The 24,443-nt window shown below is 49.8% G+C and overlaps 1 protein-coding gene across 1 annotated transcript in view; it reads left to right on the top strand.

Moving 5' to 3' along the window:
- The window catches only part of Mindy4 (MINDY lysine 48 deubiquitinase 4), a 103,943-nt gene extending 81,059 nt beyond the window's left edge, over positions 1-22,884 (top strand). The window contains exons 14-18 of the mRNA XM_051152325.1: positions 2,530-2,593; positions 5,633-5,794; positions 12,191-12,371; positions 12,894-12,966; positions 22,348-22,884. Coding sequence (XP_051008282.1) covers positions 2,530-2,593; positions 5,633-5,794; positions 12,191-12,371; positions 12,894-12,966; positions 22,348-22,396 — 529 coding nt within the window. The 3' untranslated portion in view covers positions 22,397-22,884. The remainder of the gene's footprint in view (positions 1-2,529; positions 2,594-5,632; positions 5,795-12,190; positions 12,372-12,893; positions 12,967-22,347) is intronic.
- The last annotated feature ends 1,559 nt before the right edge of the window (positions 22,885-24,443 follow it).

The following is a 24,443-nucleotide window of genomic DNA, read 5'->3' as shown; positions in this document are numbered from 1 at the left end:
CACACACACACACACACACGCGCGCACACACACACACACACACACACACACACACACACACACACACACACACACTCAGTTTCCTGGCAAGGATGATAGAGTTTGAGTTTCTGAGGTTACCTGGGAAGGGAAGAGGGCCGGAGTATATGTTTTGGGCTTGTGAGTATGTGGGGACCTTGGACTTAGAGCATCCATTGAGACCAGGTTCTCCTTGCCTTCCACTAAAAGGAAAAAACAAGTGTTCAGTCACTGAGCCCCTGCTATCCTTGGCCCCAGCTCAGTGCTTCTCCTGGGGTGTGGATGTAGGAAGCAGACCAAGCCCTGGCATGGTACCAGGTGGGTACTATGTATTAAGAACTGTGTGATGCCAGAGAGGCCTAGGAGCCAGGCTCTCACCTCACCTGCTCCCAGTGCCCTACCTGCCTGAGCTTTCTTTCCACATCTTATAGATCTTCCAGATCTTACAGATCAGGAAAGAAGGACTTAATCCTTCCTTCCTGGGGGCCTCTTCCTGTGTGTGGTCAGTGGCCACAGCTGCTTTTCTATGTGCTGGCCAAACAGTTCTAGGGTGCATAATATTGATGCTTCCAGATGGATTTACTTTAGGATGTCTGAAGGACCAGAATCCTAATGATATGATTGTGGCACTGACAAGGAGGGCTTTGAGAGTGTGCACGGAGACTTCTTGCTTCCTCGTGGCCAACTCTCAACCCTCATGGGTGGGGACCCCTGCCAACATGGGTACCTTGAGCTTTTCTGTCCCCACTATGTATGCCCATTTCTTCTAGTTTGCAATTTTTTGTTTGGTTTTGTTTGCAAAGAGGCTCTTCCTTCTGTGCTGATTGAGGTTCTATCCGAAGGATGGAGCCACATAGGCAACAGGAAGTGGGTCCCAAGGCCTTGGACACTAGCTTCCAGGGTTTCCCACCATCCCATTATCCATGAGCAGAGTACCTTGGTGAGGTACTCTTTGCTGTTTCTTTGCATGGTTTCAGGGAATATTGGGAGGCAAAAGTTGTGCTCAGGTGGCATGGCTGTTGTCAAGGTCTCAAGGATGCTTTTTATGGTAGGCTGACTTCTATTGTCAGTAACACCATACCATAGAAGTCAGTTTTAAATGAGAAATGTATATTCTGGCTTATGGGGGTCCAAGGTTCAGGGTCTGTATCTTATGATGATAATATTTCTGACAGTCCTGAGGAGGGACAGGCACCACACAAAAGCAAAGGGGGTGCATATATGCCTCCTCTTCCACCTTCCTTCCCCACTGGCTCCCTCTCTTTCCTCTTTTCTTTTCTCTTCTCTCCCCTCCCCTCGATGTCTCTTCTGATCAGGCTATCAGGATTCAACTATAGTGACATCATCCTAAAGACCTTACTTTATCCTAGTCTAACTCTAAAGGCCTCAACTCTAAACACCATAGCTATTAAGATTCTACCTTCGTGGTCTGGGGAGATGGTTCAGTTGGCAAAGTACTTACCACTCAAGTATTAGGACCTGAGTTCAGATCCCCAACACTCACGTAAAAAAGCTAGGTGTGCCTGTGAAAGCTTGTGGTCCCAGTATCAAGGAGTGGGGACAGGAGGATCCCTGGAGTTCACTGGCCAGCCAGTCTGGTCAAACTGAGAGCCCTAGGTTCAGTGAGAGACCCTGTCTAAAAAATGAAATCAGTGTCAGCCAGGCACATATAGCTAACAGTAACTAGACTTAGTGGGCTATCAAAAAAAAAAAAAAAAAGCTACAAAGTTGGAAAGGGTATGATTTGGAGATCTGGGAGGAGCTAATATAAACTAAAGGAGCATAGATATCATATTTTATGGTATGTGCATATGAAAAAATGTTTAAAAAGATAAGGTAGAGACTGTTGAGATGGCTCAGTGGGAAAGAGCACTTGCCACCAAGTCTAGTGCCCTGAGTTCAATCCCTGGAACCAACTATTGTTGGCCAAAAGTAGTCCTCTGATTTGCTATGACAAGTGCATGCCTGTGCATGTATGTGTGTGTACATATGTGCACACATAATAAACACACCAACAATAATGTATAGATTTATAGAGGAGGACATCTGACATTAGCCTGTGCCCTTCACAAGTACACATACATGCACACAACTTTTTATACTCTTATTACCTCAGAATGGGATTTATATTTTAGCATATGAACCCCTAAGAGTCATCCTTCAGCCATATTGAAACCACAGCAGAGCCATTTAGAGTCTGTTCTGGCCAGTTCCTCCTGTTTTAACAGACTAGCCTGACAGAGGCCCAGAGAGTAGGGGCAGACACCCCATCCTCACCATTAGTACTGGTAGTTGTGGTGTGAATTTTGGACATTGGACTCCTAGCCCAAGGATCTTTTATATTCCACTCACCAGATTTTGGTGTGGCCAAAATTATGTGGCCATTTTGTGTCACCACCTCCACAGAGGGGTCTCAGCAAATCTGGAATCCACCGCCCAGGCCCAGTGAGAGCACCCCGCTTCTCAGTCAGGAGCACACATGCTAATGCCCCTCTCTTTTGTGCTTTCTAGTGTCCGCCAGGACTTCGATGTCCCCACCAGTCATCTCATTGGAGCTCACGGATACTGCACACAGGTCAGGAGGCAATGGGACCCACAGAGGGGAAGCCAGGTAGCCCTCCTCCTTCCTGAGTTGCTTTATTTGATCTTCATTGGATCAAACACCCTCCAAGCAGCTATAGTGAGGCCGCTTCTTCTGGCCTTCACTGTCATGGAGTCCTGGAAGAAAGCTCGTTTGCTTTTCACACTTGGTGTGCCTTCTACATGCTGGTTGGTATTCTTGGGGCCACAGGGATACAGAAGAGGTGGAACATAGATCTGCTTAAGTGCTGAACTGCCCAGAGTCCCCAGCACAGCTGGTAATCCTGGGGAGGAGCATACATTGGCTACACTTGCAGAGGGCATTGCCTTCGCAACCATTCTTCCCTCTGTATCTTAACAACAACAACAACAACACCCCATTAGGGACCCGAGGAGCACTGCCCTTACTTGTCATTCATACTCCCTGTCAGGTAGTGCCACTAAAGACACCTGTTCAGGAACCTGTCTAATCTGCATCAAGACAGCTTCCATGCACATCTTTCTTAGCACACCCAGGCCTCTGACAATGGCGACGTGGGTCATACTGATATGTTGCCCTCTGTGTATGCAGAAGCCAGAACTCATTGATCCAGCTGGGGAGCCAGTTACTCTGGGCTTTTGACTCATTTGTGCCTATCCCTGGAAAACCTACCCTGGTCCCGTGCAAGGGCAATAGACACCCACAGAGGGGTGTGGGGTTGCCTTCTGCCCCTCCCTGCAAGAAGGACATGGAGAATGTCCACTCTTTTGGATGCCTGGTGGCCTTGCATCTTGGTCCCTTTTTACCCCAAGGGAGCTTTCTCTTATGAAGGATAGAGAATAGAGCTGCCTAGGAAGGGGGCAGGAATCCGACTGGGGGTAGAGGAGGCTAGACCAGCATCATCGTGAGCTGGGCTCAAGCCTATTCTCTGCTGCACTCACAAGTTGAGGCATCTTCCTCCCTTCCTGAGCTCCAGTGTCCTCCCCTGTGGGAGAGGCACTGGGCCCAGTCCATGGCTGCTTAGCTTTCCTTGGCACAGCAATCCCTGTGGGTCATGTGGAAAGCAGGCTCTGGCTCAGGGTGAGCTAGGAAATTTCTTCTTTCTTTTTCTTTTCTTCTTTCTTTTTTTTTTTTCTTTTGAGACTGTGTCTTGCTGTGCAACCCAGGCTGGGCTTGCATTTCAGATCCTCCAGTCTCAGCCTCCTTAGTATAGTGCTGAGATTACAGCCATGGACCTCCTCACCCCAGCCCCATGGAGCCTGAATTTCTAAAAGTTTCCCCCAGGAGGAAGTGATCCAGGGCACACACTTTGAATAGCAATGGCCTAGATGGTGGCTAAGCCTTGCAAGTGCAAGATTTTCTTTCACTGCCCATAGATGCATGGTGCTCCTTCTAGCTCAAGAACACTTTCTGCTGGGAGGGATGTTTTGACCACTTCCCAGATGGAAGGGGGTGGGGGCTTTATTCTTATCGAAGATAGAAAAACTTTCCTCCTTAAAAAAAAAAGGAGTGTGTGTTTCTTAGTAGCCTCTGGCCTGACGTACAGCATCTCAGTGCAGTTATTTCCTTTGAATTCTTTTATTGTTTCCTCTGAAGGACACAATGAGGCCCTTCACTGTCTCCTTCATGGGGACCCCTTGGTGGCCATCAGTGGAAGCCTGTTACTAGGGCAGGGGTGTTAATATCAATGGAAGGCTTACTTACCTGAAACATCAATTTCACAGGGGAAAACAGTTCAGTGAACTCTGCTCCATAGGGCCTAAGTTGGGTGGGGGTGGCACAGCCATTCCTGTGGGCTAGGAGACGGCTGTGGTGTGCTGGCTTGCCTCACAAGCAATGCCAGCCCCACTGGGGGATGGTACCACAGAGAGACTGAGTGCTTGTCTGAATGCTAGGGGTGGATTAATCAGAGTCCTTCCCCAAAGAGTCCTTGGAAGCTCTCACCTTTCTGCTGGAGTGTTTGCCTAAGCAGGATGGCTGTCAGGGTAGCGAGGGTGGCACAGACGCCTTATTCAGCAGATGTGAGTGAAGGTTCGGCTCAGTCACTTTCTGGCTAGGTGGCGAGGACATGTCCTTCCTCATCTGTCACACTCAGTTTCTGTATTCCTAACCAGTGGTGGGACGTGGGGGTGTCCAGCCTCAGTGATCCACCGCAGTACAGCTGCCAGAGATGGATACTCCTGAAGCTGCCATGCCGCACTGAACACTGACTCCAGGTCTGATGAGGTTACAGATCTGCCTGGCTGGGTGGGTGGCATGAGCCACAGGTCCCCTGCATACCTAGTGTCTGAGGATAGCTCAACACCACCTTCTTGCTGCCCTCTCTGCCTCTGCTCTTGCCCCTGTCCTGCTTTGTTCCCATCTCCATGTGACCCTAGGAAGGCCAGGGGCACCTCCTTAGTGCTGTAATGTGCAGGGTTAGCTGGCTTCCTGGCCATGAGGTATGCTGGGTCCTGTGAGATGTCATTGTTGAGGGAAGCTGGGTGAAGGGTACACAGGAACTCTCTGGACTATTTTTGCGACTTCTATTGAGTCTAAAGTCATTTCAAACATTAAAACGCTTATTTGTAAAAACACCGTTTTTTCAGAAGTCTTCCAGAGGTCATTCTCCAGCAAAGCTGCTCTTGCTTGGTTATATGACCATCTGCCTTTGTGGGGCAGGGAACGCTCTGTGCACACATTTTTATAGCCACGGTCATGTCCTACGTTAAGTTTTAACCTCAGACACGTCCTTGACCTCCCTGGCTGGCCCAGAGCATGGAGCCGTGCCCGCCCCCCCCCCCCCGATACTAAGACATAGGACAGGCTCCTGTGTTCACTCAAGGAATGCTTACAGATAGATTGCTGAGTCCCTGGACGTGCTTTAATGGAAGATTTCCCCCATCAGAGCCTGTGGGAAAATCAAGCCTCTACTGTCTCCACTCCGCGTTCTATTTCTCGCCTTCCTCGCTTTCTTTCCTCCTCTACCCTTTTTCGCTTGTTCCCAGCCTCCCCTCTACCCTCCCAAGGCTGACTTCAGAGGTCTGACGCAGCTTCCCCTTCTCCCATCAACAGGAACTTGTCAATCTTCTCCTGACCGGGAAAGCGGTGTCCAATGTTTTCAATGATAGAGTGGAGCTAGACTCAGGCGATGGAAACATCATGCTCCTCCGGGGCATCGAGGCACGAAGCGACATCGGCTTCTTATCTCTCTTTGAGCACTACAATGTGTGCCAGGTACCTGAATGCACTCCGGAACCCAGCAGCCTTGATCCCTGGACCCACGCGATGGAAGGCCATGGAGGAGGGGAAGCTGGCCTCTGCTTCCCAGATCTGGCAGGAGTTCAGGTCCAGCCTGAGTGCAGAGCAGCCTAGAAGCTTGACTGTGCTGCCGATGCCACAGACGCTTCAGAACCAAACCAGCAGATTCTGGGTTCCAGGAAGGATAGCTGAAAGAGAACTCATGGGGCTCATCATGTGGCTGTATATCAGAGTGGCTGCATCTTGTGTAGGAACGTGTGTGTGTGTGTGTGTGTGTGTGTGTGTGTGTGTGTGTGTGTGTGTGTGTGTAGGTTATTGTCTTCATGAATATGTTTAGTGTGTTGAGGAAGAGCAGTCTCTGGAGGCAGGAGCTGGACGTCTTAGGCTTTGCACTACTTTCTTCGGGCTGCTCCAACAAAATGCTACAGACTGGGTTCTAGAAGCAACAGAGATGCTTTCCTTCACAGCCCTAGACCCTGATAGGCCAAGATCAAGGTGTAAGCTGGTTGTGCTCCCTCTGAAGGCCACAGGGAGAATCCTTTCACGCCTCCCCTGACTTGTGGCGTATTCCGGCAGTCCTTGAGTGCTCTTTGGCTTACAGATACGGCACTCCAGGCCGTGCCTCTCTTGTCATGTGGATGTTTGTTCCTTGTGTCTCTGTTTCTGGGGACCTCAGTTGGATTAAGGGCACACCACTCCAGTATGATCTCATCTTAACTAGTGGCTTGTGCAGCAACCCCAGTTCCAGATAAGGTCCTATTCCAGAGGCACACGGGGTTTACAGGTCCTTCGAGAGGACACAACTCAGCCCACACAGCTTCATTTGGCTTGTTTGCTGGGTGTGGTCCCTCTGCCTCTGTTCTTGCTGGGAAAGGCCCAGGCTTTAAGTGAAGCTTGTGGGGCACTGTGACTGTACTGTGTGTGGGCTGGCCAGGGGCGCTCTCCACGAGACCTGCTGCCTCAGCTGCTTTTAGACCTCCATAGAACCTCACTTAGTGGCTCCATATCGCCCACGGTTCTGTGGCTGTGGATATGGAGAGCACTGTCCTGAGGGCCAACAGGAGACTGCTGACACCACTTAGACACCAAGAGGGCATAGATGAGGCTTCATCACTGCCACAAACAGGAAGCACGGTCTTACTGTATGGACCCCTAGAGTGCCAATGGGGAGAGGACTTGGCAGAGTGGGAAGGGTCACACACTCCTTCCTGTGTGACCTCTTATTTAGGGATGCTATCCCTTGCTTGTAGACCATGTGATGTGCCTCTTCCTGATCCCTTTCTGAGTGACCCACCCAGTTCACAGAATGCAGATGTGAGGGTTCTAACTGCCTGGAGAGGAAAGGGAACAAACAGTTCCTCTTTGGTGTGTTGGCAGTCTGGCATACGACAGCAATTGACCATGTAGCTGAGAAGAAGTTACGAGGCAGCAATTGACTATGTGGCTGAGGAGAAGTGTGGCACTTAATGTATAATAAATACATCAGACCATCCCCCAACAGAGAAGCTCTGAGCTAGCAATTGACGGTGTGGCTGAGGAGAAGTACTGAGAATCTTGCAGGTGCTCCTGTTCTCCAGCCTGACGGTCCATGGGTTTAACAGGATACGCTTGGCCAATGTCATAGGCTGCATAAGCCTGAGCTGGAGATCTTTTGATGGTCCAGGATGCCTGTGAAAAATAAACTGTTTTGATTTGATGAGTAGAGGGCAAATGAGGGGAAATGCAGTCTAGACCATTCTTCACTCAGAAGGAAGTGACGATTGGAGAAACTTGGGCCCAATGGCTGTTTTCTTCTAGATTCCTGGATTCACATGGGCCCTTCTGCTGGCCAAGCTTGGGAGTCTTGTCCCATGTGGGGAGAGATGCTCTCCTGGGTTGTGCCATGGAAAGCACACCAAGGAAGGGGTTCTGAATGCATGGACTCTTTCTCTCAAGTAGTTACCAAGGCTGGGTCATGGCCTCTCCTTCCCCTAAAGATCCAAGAAGGGCCTGGCAGCCTTCAATTTCGTAGAGCTGCCACCTCTCCTCCCTGTGGCACTAAGGTCTCCTATCAGTCACATGGGACAGAGGAGCCCCAGGGAAGCTGAAAACTCAAGGTCTGACTGAGACAAGTTCTTGGCCTACCTGGCCCCGTCTACTGGATAGCATTAATGTAGCCACGGGGAAGACCCAGAATTTGAATATTATTTTTTCTGACACCCCCACCTCCCATCCTGTCCCTTTAGTAAGGCAGTGTAGTCTTTAAAAACATAGACCCAATCGCAAAACCCTATGCTCAAAACGCTGCAGGGCTCATCACTTTCTAGGAGTATTCTGAGCTGCACAGTGTCCACTGAAGTTTATAGGTGAAGTCCTGACCCTGGCACCTCAGAGCAGGACTGTATTTGGTGATGGTCCTTAAGAAAATGATTAGGTTAGAATGAGGTCACTGGGATGGCCCTAATCCAAACAACAATTGTCATCATAAGAAGAGATTAGGAAGCAGACACAGAGAGAAGACTTTGTGAGACAAGGTGAGGGGAACAGTTAACCAGAAGCCAGAGAGCTACGCCAGCAAATGATTCAGACAACACCCTGATTTCAGAATGTTCCAGAACTTTTAAAGTGGGTTGTAAAAACATTTTTATTAGTTAATTTATTTATTCACTTTATATCTCAGCCATAGCCACCTCCTTCCTGCCCTCCCAGTCCTTCCCTCCTGCTCTCTTCTCCCCTCCCCCATCCCCTGATCCTCAGAAAAGAAGAGACCCCCCCACCCCCACACCAGCTCATCAGGTTACATGGAGACTGCGCCCTCTTCCCTTTTGGCATGGCATGGCAATCCCACCAAGGGGAAGTGACCAAAAGCAGGCAACAGAGTCCATGCCAGAGAGATTCCTTGCTAGGGGACCCACATGAAGCCTGGGTTACCCATCTGTGTAGGGGGCCCTAGGGCCAGTCCAGGCAAGGTCCTTGGTTGGTGTTTCAGACTCCACAAACCCCTGTGAGCCCTGGTTAGTTGGTGCTGTTGGCCTTCTTGTGGAGAATGCTCCAGAGTTTTTGAGAAAATTCATTTATGTTGATGAAGCCACACAGCCTATGGTCTTTGCTATCATGGCCTGAACACAAATAACTAATGCAGAGATTAAAACCCAAGCTTGCCATATGACCTATGTGTCCTCCCACAGCCGTCCCTTCTTCTTCCTCTGGCTCTCCTGTGGGGCCTTTAGCGACACCTGCCTCCTCAGGTCATTGCTTCCTCTGGGCCTCTTCTGATTTCCTGTCCCCTCCCCCTCCCCTGCCTTCCCCATTCTTCAAGCTTTGCCTTAATGTTACCTCCTGAAAAGGAGGTATTTGCCACCTCGGTCCTTCCTCTAACTGAGCAGGGATCTCTTCCCCCTGCCCTGCTAGCCTCCTTCCAGTCGCCCCATTCCTTTGCAGGCCCTCACTTGATTTAAGCTTCGCATTTGTTGCCTTTAGGATGGAAGTTCTCTGACATTCCAGCACTTTTGCAACGACAGCACACTGTTGTAGTTAGTAGTGCGTCAGACTCGGTCACCTTATGCCTTTCTTGGGGACAGGAGAAATGGTGAGGACCTGACAGTGGCGAGGTGCAGCACATCTCAGCGTGTTTGAGTGATCCCCCTCTGCTGTCTTTATTGATCTCACTTTTCCTCGCACTGTGTCCCCGTAGTGTACTGTGCTGCCCGGGATAATGGGTAATCACATCAAATGAGTGTCACTGTTCTAGACAGGAGGGCAATTCTGCTTGTGGTCAAGCACTGGTCCATGACAATAAGTCCCTACTTGCTGGGGGCACTCACCATTTCTGTGAGAGATTACGATTCAGGTTTTAAAAAGAACCCCAAGAATCAGGAAGATGGCTCAACAGGTAAAAGAGCCTGCCGCCAAGCCTGATGACCTGAGTTCAAGGCCCAGAACTCATGTGGTAGAAGGAAAATACTTAGTCCCTCAAGTTGTTCTCTGGCCTTCACATATATGCATACTCACACACATATACAAATTTTTATGTTTAAAAATCAAGGCAGATATTATATATTTAAAAATATAAGGTAAGATAAGGTAATAAGGTATCAGGCAGCAGATATTATGTTGTAGAGGAGTTTATTAAATGAACATGATGGGGAGAAGGGGAAGAGGTTCCCGAGACAGAGAGAGAGAGAGAGAGAGAGAGATGTGAAGGAAGCTAGTCTTGGTCCATGGTTGATGAGGGAAACTTGACATGATACAGCAAATTAAAAGACCTGATCCTTGGCCTCAAAGACGTTGACTCTGGAGGCTATTCTCCCGAGAAATAGTACATCCTAAAGCATACCTGTAGTTCACAAGCTGCACTTCCATGTTCAGAATCAGGTCACTGTAAAGGCTGTTTTTACACAGTCTCTGCATAGATGACCCCTGGTGATGTGGAAAATTTTGAATGGCATTAAATAAAATCTTAGGAGCGAGGAGTGTGGCTTGGTCCAGAGCACAGGTTTACCATAACCTCCTGAGTTTATTCCTCAACACTAAAAATACGTTTCAAAGTTCAGAACAATGAAGATAAACAAATAAAAGCAACCATGATAGTATAGTATGGTCCCCAAGAGAGAGCCTAGACTGCACTAAGGAAGTGGCACACCCAACTCCCTAAGACCCCCTAAGGAAGTTTCTCTGGAAAATGTCTCCTCCTGGAAAAGGCTTATGAATGAATACACTCATTTATAAGCCCTCTGGGCAGCTGTTTTGTTCTTGATCTTTGACTGTTGTTTATAAATGGCAAACTGCCCTCTTTCCCTCCTTTGGAAAATCAGGAGCTGATGGCGCCCAGGCCTCCCCATGGCTGGCTTAAGGCACTTTCCCTCCCTGTTGTGAGTGAGCACAGACCCGGGCCCTGGCTCCCAAGAACAGCCTCTTTTGAGCACAGAAAGGAAGCTAAGCTTATAGAAGGGTTAGACAAGGGTCAGTCATGTCCAAATGCCCCACATCTCAAGAGGAGCGGGCTTGCAGTCCAATTGAGAGTCAACACATGGCTGAGCAGAGAGTTCGGTGGAGTGTCACACAGGGCTGAGTGGGCAGGGGCTTTCTTGTAGATAAGAAACAACCAGCACTTGGTCGATGTGGTCCCCCTACACTCCACCTTAATAGGCAAGTCATTCACGGGCGTTCCTCTACCCCTGGCACCTGTAGCTCAGCATTATCCCTGAGGTGGGAGTTGCCTCACCACCCTTCTGTGGTCGGCCTTAGAGCAAGTATGCCATTTTCACTATTGGAAAAATAACTCCCATTCTTTCCTTGATCCACAGGAGGCTGTAAACAACCTGAGCAGCAAGCATCTCAACTGAGGGGGGGAGGGGGAGGGGGGCAGGGGAGGCTGTGGATTAGGTAGGACCAGGTCTAGGCATAGCTGAATAAACTAGTACTGGCAGGCGAGGTGCTGCCTGGGGCACTCACAAAAGAGTGTGTAGAAGGTGGCCCCTGCCCCGTGGGTCATAAATCAGTTATCTCTTTGCAGGAAGCATTGTGGCAGTGTGCTGGGTGGGGGCGGGAGTGGGGGGAGGCTCTAGTTTGTTCCCGCACACCTTTTGCCAATCATGAAAGTCCTTAGCAGGGGACTCACGGACACTTTTTGCTCCACTTTCTGGTGCAGCCCTGACCTCATCCTCCAGGCTCTCCCCTTATGAAACAGCCCACTGTGCCCTGAATTTCTCAGCCATTCACCACCACCACCCCCATGCCATAGACTACTCACTCAGACCCTTAGCTCTTGGCTTCCCAGAGCCCCCAGTCCTCCCTGACTTCAAGGCACAATTCTAGTTGAAGTTTAGTGTTATTCCCGAGGGTCTCTATTTTGCAGCCATTTGCTCACACACTGGGCAGGCTCCTGGTAGAGGTGCCGGTGTTGAGTGGTGTCACAAGGCACTATGGTGTCGTGGTTGAGGGGGCAGTTGCTCGGTGACATGCCCCTGGGAATCAGAAGGAGACAAGGATAGCTGCATACGGACTGAGCAGCTGAGGTGATACAGCTCTCAGAAGCGACAACAAACAGTGGGAAGGCCCAGGGATTGGTGAGCCCAGTGCCTGAGGAGTGCAGCAGGAATCATGTAGGCCATCATGACTGAGCCACACACAAGTGAGATGTGTGAGAGTGGAGGAGAAGAGAGGACTGGGTTGTGGCATCGATGCTACCTGATGCCAATTGGTGTGTTGTCGAGAATGCTGTGTGTGAGTTCCCTGTGATCCTGGTTGTGGGGTGGACCAGCTCTAGAAGGTGAGCTGTGATCTGGGCAGCAGGCGGGGTTTCTAGTATTGCACCAAGGATCTCTGGGAAGCTGGCCTTACCTCAGTTCGTCTGCACGTTCCTCCGTTGCATCAGGCCTTTCTTTCCTTCAGGTCGGCTGCTTTCTGAAGACCCCAAGATTCCCCATCTGGGTGGTCTGCAGTGAGAGCCACTTCAGCATCCTCTTCAGCCTCCAACCAGAGCTCTTGTCCGACTGGAAGACTGAGCGGCTCTTTGACCTATATTACTATGATGGCCTGGCCAACCAGCAGGAGGAGATCCGGCTGACTATCGGTGAGACACCCTAACCCATCTCTTCAGGGAGCCTCCAGGCTGCTCCAGAACCAGCCTTAACATACCTTCTCGGGATACTCTTGGGTGGCCAGAGAGTGATGCTAGCCTGGCCACCCTGTAAGATAGTGCCATGGATGGTCCTTGAGCCCTTGATGGCATTAAGGGTGGAAGATGGAGTTACAACCACACTCAAGTACCCCATAAACTATGCTGATATGTCTGGATTCACTTTTATCGCAATAGGAATAATGGGAGGTTTTAGGATAGAGGAATAATGAGACCACAATTGTTTTAGAAAAAAAAATGATAACTAAAGGAAGGCATAGTTTTTGGGGAGGTTGGAGGTAAGAGGTCAGTTCACTGTCTAGGTAAGAATCAATGACCAAGAAGGAGGGAGGGACCAGTCAAGTTGGAGATGAGTGCATGATACACAAGGGATGGGATGGGTTCCTGCAGTTGCCTGTACTCAGGGCCAGTGCATCTCCACAAGATGATGTGAGTGCTTTCCCTCCTCTTTCCTAGATACCACCAAGACCACCTCAGAGGACAGCAGCAACAACCTTGTCCCTCCCCTTGAGCTCTGTATCAGAACCAAGTGAGTAGGGCCGACTCTAACTTCCTAAAACTCTCCCAGAAAGGTCAAGGTATGCATTGGTTGGGCACGGTAGGCCTTAGACCAACAGACAAACAGCTTCCTGGGTGGCCTGATCTAGAGGGATGTGATCAGGTGATACCATGGTGCAGCTGATTAGACACTGGGCTTATACTAAGCAGGTGTCTCCATTGGGTTGAGAGAGTTGGCTGACTTTTCAGGAGCTGGAGAATGGAATAGAATTGGGAGAGGGGATATGGGTGCCCACAACAGCAGTGCCTGCCAACCCTCAGTGTAGTAGAGCCACTCAGAATGCTGAGCAGGGATGCTCCTGTCTCAGAGGCACTTCGTCGTGCCTCATGCAGTGTCTTTGCAATTTGGGGAGGCTGTGATGCAGGCCATCTCCACCCCTTTCTTCCTAAGCTCTTTGCTGTGCCCCAGGCCTGGACTGTGCTCTGAAGGGCCTTGGGCTGTCTCTAGTAGAAGCCTCTAGATCATTTGGCAAGATCTTCTCAAAGTCTGCCATGGTGACTAGGAAATATGTAAAGTAGGGAAGCTGGGAGTAGGGGTGGAGGTGGAGGGGAGTGTCTCTGGAAGGCAACAGGGTCCTGGTTGCTTTTCCTGGGATACAGTGCCTGCCATCATGGTTCTGAGCATGAGTCCCAGAGCCAGGTGCAAGCTGGCTGTGATGCACTGGTCTTTACCTGTCCGACTTACTATGTCATCTGTAAAGTGGGGACAGTGGCAGTCATTGTCCTTGGGCACTCACGACTGGGTGCTGTCTCAAGAGGAATCTGTTTCCCTGGCTGGGGCCAGAGTCACAACCTGGCCCTGAGCTTCTGGCCACCTGGGATACATGTAGCAAACCTGGAGTCCAAGCGTGCTGCCCCTTGCAGACAAGCAAGCCTTCGAATGGGACTGAGGAAGAGAGCAAGGACTGCCTTGGCGCCGTGGAAACATCAGGAAAGGGAAGTGGGAGGGCTGCAGGCACATCCCCATTGTGCCCTTTCCCTCTCAGGCACACACAGGGATACAGCATTCCTGCAGGGTCATAGGCTGTCTGCTTTCATCAGAGGATTAGGGGACATGCAGGCTGCTGTCCTTTCAAGTACAAAGGGCCACTCATTCAAGGTGATGAGTGAAGGGCTTTGAAGGGGGAAAGGAGCTGACCCTGGCCTTGGCACCTAGAGCAGGCTAGTAGAGGAGGCCACAGCGTGACCTTTTGAAGGAAAAGGTCCTCAAAGGCCCCTAGGCACAGCCTCTACCCCTTCTAGACTGAGATGCTCCTTGGGATCTCCTTTTTACTTTATCTTTGAACCCCTCCCACCAGTAGTACCCCTTAATCTCTTCACTGCCATCTTTTGACAAAGGATTGTTCCTTGTTGGCCAAGCAGCATCTCTCCCCTGCCCCCCACCCCCCAGGCCTAGCCTTGTTTGAGAATGGCTCAGAGTTGGGGCCTGCCTTGAGGTAGCCTCTTGCCTCCAGATGGCTGGCATGGAGCTCAGTTCAGAGTTATCGAGGGTGGGCTTGGGGCTCTTCTGTTGCTGCTTTGTCTCTTGGGGTGATCCTAACCCATTCTACTCCAGTGAATCGTATGAGGTGCTGGAAAGCAGCTGGAGTCGGGGCTGGGCCTGGTTTTCCCTGCGCTCACTTCTGCTTCCTGTCCTGGCCTCAGATGAGACAGAGCCATGGGCTCTTCAGAAATGCTTTCCAGTGTTTGTCACAGAGAGAAGTAGCACTGTGTGTGTAGCATACTGGGTTAGGGGCACAAGGCCTAGGGACTCTAGAGGTCCCAGACCCCATGCATCCCTGGGTTGGCTAAGGAAAGCCTATGTGAACTCTGGATCGCTCACTGGGGAGTCTTGCCCCAGAGCTTAGGTCCTACACTTGTAGACATTAGCTTCCTTTAAGGAATATGCTAGAATTGGAGTCCCCAGGCCAGCTAGGGCCTCTGTGGTGAGGCCTGAGAACGTGAATTCCTATGCAGTCCCTGGCTCCTGCTGCTAGGGCCATCTAGGAAATTTTTCATTCATTTGAGTATATATATGTGAGAAAGTGAGTGAGTGAGTGAGGTGTGTGTGTGTGTGTGTGTGTGTGTGTGTGTGTGTGTGTGTATGAGTGAGTGAGTGTGCACACATGCCTACCTATGTATACTATGGAAGCCAGAAGAAAGCAGAAGATATCCTCTACTCCCACCCCCAATTTCTTTGAGGCAGAGTTTCTTGTTAAACTTGGGGCTCATGATTTTTAGATAGTCTAGAAGTCAGCAAGCCCCAGCAATACTCCCACTGCAGCTAGAGTTACAGGCTTATTCCCTGGGTCCTGGGATTTGAACTCTGGTCTTCATTATTGCTTGGCCATCACTCTTAACTCTAGAAGCATCCCTCTAGGCCCTAGGACTACTTTTGAGAAGTGCTGTTCTAATGATGAGTAAGGGCTTCCTTGGACCCATCCGTGTCCATCTGCCTTGTGAACCTGCCCTTTCTAGTTAGTTACCAAAGGAGGTACCAAGCGTGTATGGTAGCCAGGGGCCTGGGAACTCTCTTCCTAATGTGAGGTTTTTGCCTGCTGTACTTTCTCATTGTATTCGCCATGGTGGGTCTACCTGGCCAGTGACCACATGGGAGCACTTTCCCAGAGTTTTTCCCAGAATTATTCCCAGAAGGCTGAGTGGGTGAGTGAAGAGTGGACTGGCTGGGCCCCTGTCCCCTTGATTCATCAGATAACATGCCACTGTAATGGGAAACAGCAGGCCAGGAATCCTTGTCTGAGGGATTGGATTACAAAGCCTTTGCGTTTTGTTTTTGCTGCAGATTCTCGAACATCTCAAGAGAGGAACTTGGGAAAGTAGCCTCTGAGGTCACTGTGGGTCCGCTGGAGCGGTCTTAGCTGTGGGGGTGACATGAGGGGGCAAATCCTGCTGCCTCTAGACCTGCCTTATGGTGCACATAGTGCCGTAGTTCATGCTCAGGCCGCTGCCAAAATCAGAATCAGATTTCAGATAACCTGGTGAGATGCAGCCGAGTGTTCAAAATCAGTAGGTGTATGAAAAGTGTGGCTAGCTGGAGCACCTGGTGGGCGGGCGTGGTTTCCTTCTCATCCTCCAACTCTTCATGGAAGCTCTGCCTTGGTTCTTTAGAAGAAACAGCTGGATGAGAATTAGTTTCCACTCGCTGGGGGTTCAATCAACTGGAAGTCAAGTTCAGAATCAACCCTGATCAAACCCAGGGGAAGAAGGTCTCCTCCTTAAGGCTTAGTGCACGCAGGACTCATGACCCACCCTATAGGATGTACCTACCACATACCTGACCATCTGGCAATGTGCTTCGTCCCCAGTGGTGTGCCCACCCCTCCAAGGTGCCCACTCCGCCCACCCCCATCTAGCCCTTTCCTGTCACCTGGCTCTATTGTCACGGAGGCGTTGCACAGGCCTTCAAAGAGCGGCATCCTGATTAGAAACATCACGAGGTCCCTATGCTTTCCCTGTTCTTTAATCCGATGCACATCTTGGCCCCACAGAATCTCTTGTTACCTTTGCTGTGTCAGGAATGTGGGGTTCCATCTCTTGCCCCTTCCCCTGTTGTTCTGAAACTACATCAGGCGAACCAGACTCTTTGGGGGTCATTTCCACCAGCACACATTGACCTCTCCCAGGCTTCCATCCTTACTGGAGTGAGAGGGGGGAAAAAATGAAACCATTGTCAATAGGCCAAAGAGCAGAGGAAAGAGCTCATAACCGGGCCTGGGGCTAGGGACCAGATGTTTCTGTTTGGAGGCGCAGACAAGAAATGGAAACTAGTTCCCGACAGGGTCAGTGTCTCTGAGGACTGGGAGAACATTCACCTCCCTCAGAGATGCCCTGCCCTCCTTCCTCCTCCCATGCTGATAACCTTGCCTGGGCCAAATCCCGACTCACAGTGCCCCTTAGCCACAGGAGCTGTCCCTGGCTCCCTCCATCTGTGACAACCACACTCTTTGGATGTGCTGCTCTCCACATATTCCCAGTTTGCCCTAGCTTGTCACATCATACGGGTTGTCCTCCTGAACTCAATTCTGCCCATCTATTAGTCAGATATCATTGTGTTTCCCGAGCCACTGTGAGATCGAAAGTAGAACCACAGATGTATTCTCAGGCCTTTACAAGCAGGCTACCGGGAAGAGACTTGATACCCGATGAGCATATACAGGGGGAGGAGTTCGCCCTCAGTCACAGTCATAGAGGAAGGGAGTAGGGGGAAAGCGGGAGGGAGGGAGGGAGGGGAGGATGCAAGGGATGGGGTAACAATTGAGATGTAATATGAATAAATTGATAAAGCAGTTTTTAAAAACAAGGCGCTCTGAGCATGTGGGGAAAGACAAGCAGGCAAAAGCTCAGACAAGGGGAGAAGGCATGGAGGTGAGTACAAGACAGCGTGCCATAGTGTCATGTAAAGAGTGAAGAAAGACTTGGGTTTCCCTGCTGGAGACCTGGGAGAGCAGTGGGCTTCAGAGTAGATGTGTAAAAGGAGAGAGCTGGGGTGGAGGAGGGTCCCCACACCTAGGAACGCTGGGCATCGGGTGATGTCAGCTCTTCCTGAGCCCAGTCCAAGGGCTGAGGGCCACCTTCAAGCCAGGTGTCCTTCTGCAAGGGGCCTGGATCTGAGCCTAGAAAAGGATGGGTGGGCCAGGTGGAGGACTGGCCAAGGCCACAGGTACAGGGCTAGTTCTAGAACCACCTCTGAGTGCAGGGATGGAAACTTGTGTCCAGGCTATCTGGAAAAACCAAGGCCAGCAGACCGATCCCTGCATGCATCTGTAGCAGCTTGGAGCCTTGCACCGGGCCTGCCCTCTCTTTGCTGTTGTGGCCCCATGCGGACCCTCTTCCTATATGAAGTCCATCAGGTTCAGCAGTGGTCTGAATCTCTGTACAGGCTGGAGCTGACTGTACTGTAGTTATTGCCCCAAGGCTGGGGGCGTGGCTTATCTGCATGCCAAGACTCTTTCGCTGTTGATTTGAGCTGAAAGCTCAACTACTAAGTTGGTAGAGTCATTTTTTTCACCTTTGGGAATTTTTGCCAGTCTTGAAACGCTTTCAGCAATTACAGTCACGCGGAGGGCACCAAGTGTCCTGCAGTGAACAGAAGCGCTCCCACACCAGAAGTATCCAGTGGCAAAGTGCTTTGAAGTGTACAGTGTGTATACTCTGTCTCCTGTATTGCTGCCAAAGACAGCCTGGGCCTCTGACTCCAGCTGCACGTGTAGGCACCTCTGCACCTCTCCACCTCACCTGCTCACCTCCCTGTATTCCCCAGGCCTGCTGCAGCATTGTCAAGTCTCTTCTCACTCTAGACCATTCAGAGCAACTGTCACTGCTCAGCCCTTGCAGCATTTTAGATGGCCTGGGCCCTGGTTTCCCATACCAGAGCACAGTGCTTCTCTCTGCCGCCTTTGTACCTGCTGGCCAGCCCAGGAGGGCTGCTTTCCTTGTGAAGGGCTTCAGAACCAAACACAGACCTAGCCGCCTGCCAGTGAGGCTCCGTGACTGGCGTGACACAGATGTTGTTTAGCGACGGGTGAGTGTGACTCACTCTGTACTGAAGCCAAACCCCATCTTGTCTGTTGGGAGAGCCTAGGCTTGCCTGCAAGTGGGGCAGGCAGAGTCTGGGGGGGGGGGGGTGAATGGATATGAAGAAGGTGGCAGTACCGTCCCCAGGGACCAGGCTGAGGGCGGAGCTGTCACTCTTCTTTGTGCCTCCTTTCATCACCACTTGGGGATCTAGATTTAAGATGGTTTTTTTGTGTGTATTTTGTTTTTAAATATTAATTAATTTGTATGGGTGTTTTGTTCATCAGCTCCCATTAGGCTACAGTTATAGACAGTTGTGAGCCACCGTTTGGGTTGTGGAAATTGAACCCAGGACCTTCAGAGGAGCAGCCCATGCTCTCAACCACTGAGCCATCTCTTCTGGCCCCTGAGATGTGTTCTTGGTCCCCAAGACTTTGATGCTTGTACACAGATCTTACTAGAGCCATAAAAGGTTATTTAATAGAGCACTTCAAAACAGCAAAGATGAACAGGAAGAGATAAGTAAACTTTTCAAATAGTATGGCATTGTTACAGATCTGGAATTACGACTAAGTCAGCAGCTGCAGTAAATCGGGCCCCTCAGAACCCGGGATCAGCACCTCGCCACCTCTACCTGCTCAGTGTGCCAGGCAGAGCAGGCTCTGGTCCCCTGCTGATAGACCCATGCTGTCTCCCTGGGAACCTCATGAGATTCCAACCCCCAAATCTTCCCAACAGAGGCTCCTCATGTAATAGTTAACTTCTCCAAGTTACGTCAAGTTTTCTACCAGTACAGTGGCCATGTCTACTAATAAGGCAGTCAAGAGAAATGCTACAATGTGGTTGCACTCCATCAAAGTGGGTGTGTTCTCAGTGACCAAACCTGATAGAGTCCCCTGGATCTACCTGACGACATACAAGAAGCTTGGGAAGAGGTCTAGAGCTACGGAATTCATCACTGAGCTGCCTGGGTCTCCTTCATCTAGTAGATTAAGAGACTGGCCCTTGGGATTCTCACATGATAATTAATTAGGAAGGAGGAGTGAGCGCTATGATGAATGTAAGAGTGCCTTGACACTCATTTCCCAGCACAGGCTAGGCTGCAGATGGATCTTCAAAAAGGTGGTTCTTCCAGCACTGATTCTTGGAAGATCTTCTGAAATTGTTTGAGTATTGTGCCCAAAGCAGAACCAAATGCCTCTCTTGCAAGAAGCAAAGGACTGACTACCAAAAACCCACCTGAACCTATACGGGTGAGATCTTTCACCATTGCTGGGTATCATCAAATGACACCCAAAAAGAACACAAAATTTGGGAATAATGCCTCAAGTTAATATTTATGCCTAAGCTGGGTTTTCCCACCTACCTATTCTAGCCTTTTAAATAGTTTGGTTTGTTTGTTTGTGTTTGTTTACAAAAATTCAGATACCCAGCTTTCCTGAGACGTTGACTAGGGTGTACATTAGGGCAGTGCTCTGTCTTACACATGCCACTCTCATATCTTCAGTGGTGTGGGAAGTTTATCTTGTCCCTGCCATACCCTGATGGGGCTAATATGTGATGTTAATTGTTCTTTGTGGCCCTGTGCAACTACCATCTTCCACACCAAAGCACTCCATACGAGACAGAGGTGCATAATTTGCAACTAAGATTCATTGTTATTGTTGTTTTCCCCAAATAACAAGAAATCTGTTTGTTTCTTTGATGGGAAATGGGATGGTGTAAAACAGAAAATATGAGTTGGGAACTATAGTTTATACATCTATCAAGAAGATGTATAAGGCCAGGCATGGTGGCACACACCTTTAATCCCAGCACTCGGGAGGCAGAGACAGGCGGATTGATGTGAGTTCAAGACCAGACTGGTCTACAAAGTGAGTCCCAGAACAGCCAAGGCTACACAGAGAAAGCCTGTCTCAAAAAAACCAAAAAAAAAAAAAAAAAAAACCCAAAAAAAAACAAAAACAAAAACAAAACAAAACAAAAAAGTGATGTGTAACTTACAGGAAGGAAGGTGAGTTAGAAGACAGAGTGAGTAGGAATCCTGCTACCTCTGGAAAGGGTACTTTTCAGCCTAAGCACCAGAGATACGGAGGCAGCAGTGTGGAGAGCTGGAGGAGACAGCTGAGGAAGGAAGTGGGAGCTGAGTTGGAGGATGAGCTAATAAGAGTAAGGAGCACTGGGTCCAAGATGAGCCATTCAGTTGTCGCTCCACATTGATGGGGAGGTTTCAGGATTACCTGAGGATATCAAAATCTGAGGATGCTTAAATCCCTTCTTTAAAATCACACATCTTTCTGTATGGTTTAGTCTCTGGATACTTATAATATGTAATATTCAAGCACTTGCTATACTGTATTGTTTACAGAATAATAGCGAGGAAAGTAAGGCTGTACATGCTTAGTACAGGCTTGTTTCTTGGCTTGGAGGTGGGTGGGTGGGGCTTTGTTGCTATTGTTTCTTGATTTAAAGATAGTTGAACCTGTAGATGGGAAACCAGTGCTCTTTAGTTATTTATGGGGGTGTGACCACAGTATGTAACAGAAACAACTTAAAGGGGAGGGGTTTCACTCGACTCAGTGTTTCTACGTGTTCAGCCCATCGTGGTGAGGAGGGCATGTGTGGTAAAGCAGCTTGGTTTAGTGGAGAAAACATGTGTCAGAGGATGTTGACATCATGGTACACTAGAAAACTGAGTCTGACAGGAGCCAGGGCCTGGGTATCATCTCCAGAGACCTTCTTCTGGTGATCTCATTTCCTAAAGGTCCCCAGCTGGCACCACCAAGCAGGAAACAAGCATTCAAACCATGAGCCTGTGGGGGACATTTCAAGGTCCAGTCATTGCTCTGCAATAGGGGCCGCTGCTCCTGTCATTCTGTTAGGATATACTGCACTGTTACTCTGCATGGCTCTGTTCTCTCTCCTGCTGAAGTTCCAGGCTTGCCATTTTAGGCTTTTCCAGAGAGTTGCTGATTTAAAACAGGAACAGCATCTGTTTTTCCTTTGCCTGTGGCAGTTAGGATTTTGACTTGACTTCTGGTTTTGAAAACAGGACGTTGGTTCCCTCTCCATATGCTGTGAGACAGTTAAGCCCCACACTCCTACTCTGCCCTATATTGCTGCCTCGCCACCTCTGTATCCTAATTCATGGTGTCTTCCGACTACCTGTAATGGTAGATTTGCATAATTCTCCATCTGCTATAAATTCCCCTCGGTTGTTGAGAAAATCAACTCTACAGATCAGAACCAGATGTTAGGAGAGCCCCTGGTCTCACTTACAGTCACTGTTCCACTGGATCCGAGATACAACCATGTAGCTACTTAGTTCTTCTTAAGGCTTCATAAATCAGTTTTCAAAACCTGTTTTGTTCCCACGGTACTCACAGCCCTCCCTATCTTTCTGTGGCCCTGTGGAGAGATGCCCTGGTCTGCGGTCAGCTGTTCAGCCTCCTCTGCATCTTTTCTCCCTGCCTTTCCTGCTCCTCTTTGCACCTTGGACATCCCACAATATCTGTTTCCCTGGCCCTACACAGGTACCCCTGAAGGACTATTGCCAGGCACTGCTAGACAAGAAATGGTCCAGATGTACTTGGATGAATTAAATCATTAGAGAGCTTGTAGTGTCAGAACCAGGCACAGGTAGTTATGGCACAGAAGTACAAGTCACCTGTTACCTGTGTCTTCCCTGTGGTTACCAGGGTCCTCGGTGTCTTTATTGCATGCCATACGGGTGTTTAGGTTGGGTAGAGTGTGGAGAGCCAAGGGGCAAGGTGGAGCCCTCAAAGCCTACTTCCTGTGTCCTTGGGGCTCTGACACTCTTTTGTCACTTTCTTCATAGGTGGAAGGGGGCATCTGTGAACTGGAATGGCTCAGACCCCATCCTGTGACCCTTGGCTACATCGAATTCTATGACTTCAGCACCCATCACTGGGATGACCCCTGGACTCCAGGTCTTAGGGTCAAGTCTCTTAGAGGAGTTACTCTGCCTGAGTTTGCATGGCCACAGAGGCATGCGGAGCCTTCCAGTTTCTCCCATGAAGGGCCGTGGTAGGGTCCTGTGCACTGCTGAGGTTCCCTCCTGGCCCAGCTGCAACTGCCAAAGATGGGAAGGAAGCCATCGTAGACTCTGCTGCCTTTCGTCTGCATTCTTCCTGGACAGCCCTGTCAACAAGGCCTCTGATGTGGCTGGCCTTGGCGATTCAGGACCCTTGTTACTACAGCTTCCATAAAGCAAAAGTCAAGCCTATGACCAGGGCAAAACTTTGTGGTTCATTGGTATGAGGGGAGCACAGGTCTACTGACACCATGGCTAAGGTGGAACAAGGAGGTGGAAGCCCAGGACCCCAGTAGGCAAAGTATCTCCTAACCAAGATGTGAGACCAAACTCTGCCATTTGTCCCAGAGATGTCCTTGTCCGGGTTTCCTTGTCTCTCTAAGATACAAGCTACAAAGTCTAGAGAACCCAATTTAGGGAAGACCCGGTTCTCTTGTGAGGCCACATTGAGTATGGGGTGAGCCTAGAAGGAGGCTGGAATGGGTAGAAACCTACCCAGGGATTGACTTCATGTCCAGGCAAGCAAGAAAAGATGAGAATAAGCAGAGGAATCAAGTGTTGTCTTCCGCATGGCTGTGGGGAGAACTGACTGCCATTGAGAGTAGGCCGGGCTTCAAAAGTGCTCACATTGCAGAATAAGGAGAGAGGTTGGGTGGTAAGTTGGTATATTCTGAGTTTCACTTACTGCCTAGTACATCTCCTATGGCTTTCATCAAGGAGTGGGATAAAGCAGCAAGCTGGGGAAGAACTGTGGGAGAGACTGGCTGGGTCAAAGCCAGCATCCAGGGCTGCTTGCAGAGGTTCACAAGAGGGACCTAGAGGCAAAGCTCCAGACCTCAAAGTCCTTGTCATAGGGATACCCAGGTAAGAAACTAGAACTAAAATTGTGGTAAAGCTTGCAGGTGCCTCCACCCCTAGCTCAGGGGCCATGAAAAAGTGAGTACTTACTCAAGTGTCCCAACAGGTCACAGATAATACAGATGTTGGGGGTGAGCCAACTCAGAGCCCTGAATCTGGGCCTGGATGGTAGCTGATCTGGTCAGGGATCAAGAGAGGCTTAAGGGAGTCGTAGATGCTTCATGGCAGCCCATCTTTGGCTTCTATGTTTCCCCATTGGGGTTTAGGAGCCTAGCTGCTCTAGGGCTGTGTCCTCTGCAGTAAGAAGTTCCCATGCTATAAGAAGAGAGCCCCCCTCCCTCCTTTAGAGAGTTAGGGATTTGATGGGGATAGCTACCAAGCTTGTCTTGTGTCTTATGGCTAGGGCACAGGCTGTATCCTGACTGCAAATCTTTGGGGACGAAGGGAGGACTCAATTATGCCATAAGAGAAGCAGAGGGCAGGAGGGCTGTGTCCTGCACCAGGCTCCCACGGGGCTTGCTGTGTAAACTTTAGTGGCCATTCACAGCAGGTTCCCAGTAGAAATGCTTCCTATATCTCCTTGAAATGTTTATGCATTTGTTTTCCTTGGCCAGGGATGGGCGGCTGCAGAGTGCCTGCCTGAGGAAGTTGGTTTCCCTGCAATGGCCTTGTTTATCGGCCTGGGGAGGAAAAGTGTCTTTTCAATGAAACCCACTTAGTCTCCTTGCCAGGGGCTCTTTGGCAGCACTAAAGAAAACAAACAATTCCCAGCAATGCTGCAGGAGATTAACCTGACAAAGCACGGGCCTTGCTTTTCGGGCCTTGCTTTTCTAGGGGCCCAGATGCAGAGACTCAAGTATGATGCCTCGGAGAGGAAGGTGGGCAGGGCCAGGTACAGCCACTCCCAGGCTTAGAAGCAAGAACACATTCTCAGCAACACTCTCAGGGCTGTAGGAATGAAACACCTCATCACAAGTGGGCATTGTCCGCATAGAAGCATTGTTTCCTAGGGATGCAGTGGA

Source organism: Acomys russatus, chromosome 10, assembly GCF_903995435.1.
Source record: "Acomys russatus chromosome 10, mAcoRus1.1, whole genome shotgun sequence".
Classification (NCBI taxonomy): domain Eukaryota; kingdom Metazoa; phylum Chordata; class Mammalia; order Rodentia; family Muridae; genus Acomys; species Acomys russatus.
Note: the sequence above shows the minus strand (reverse complement) of the source record. Positions and strands in the feature narration are given on the sequence as shown.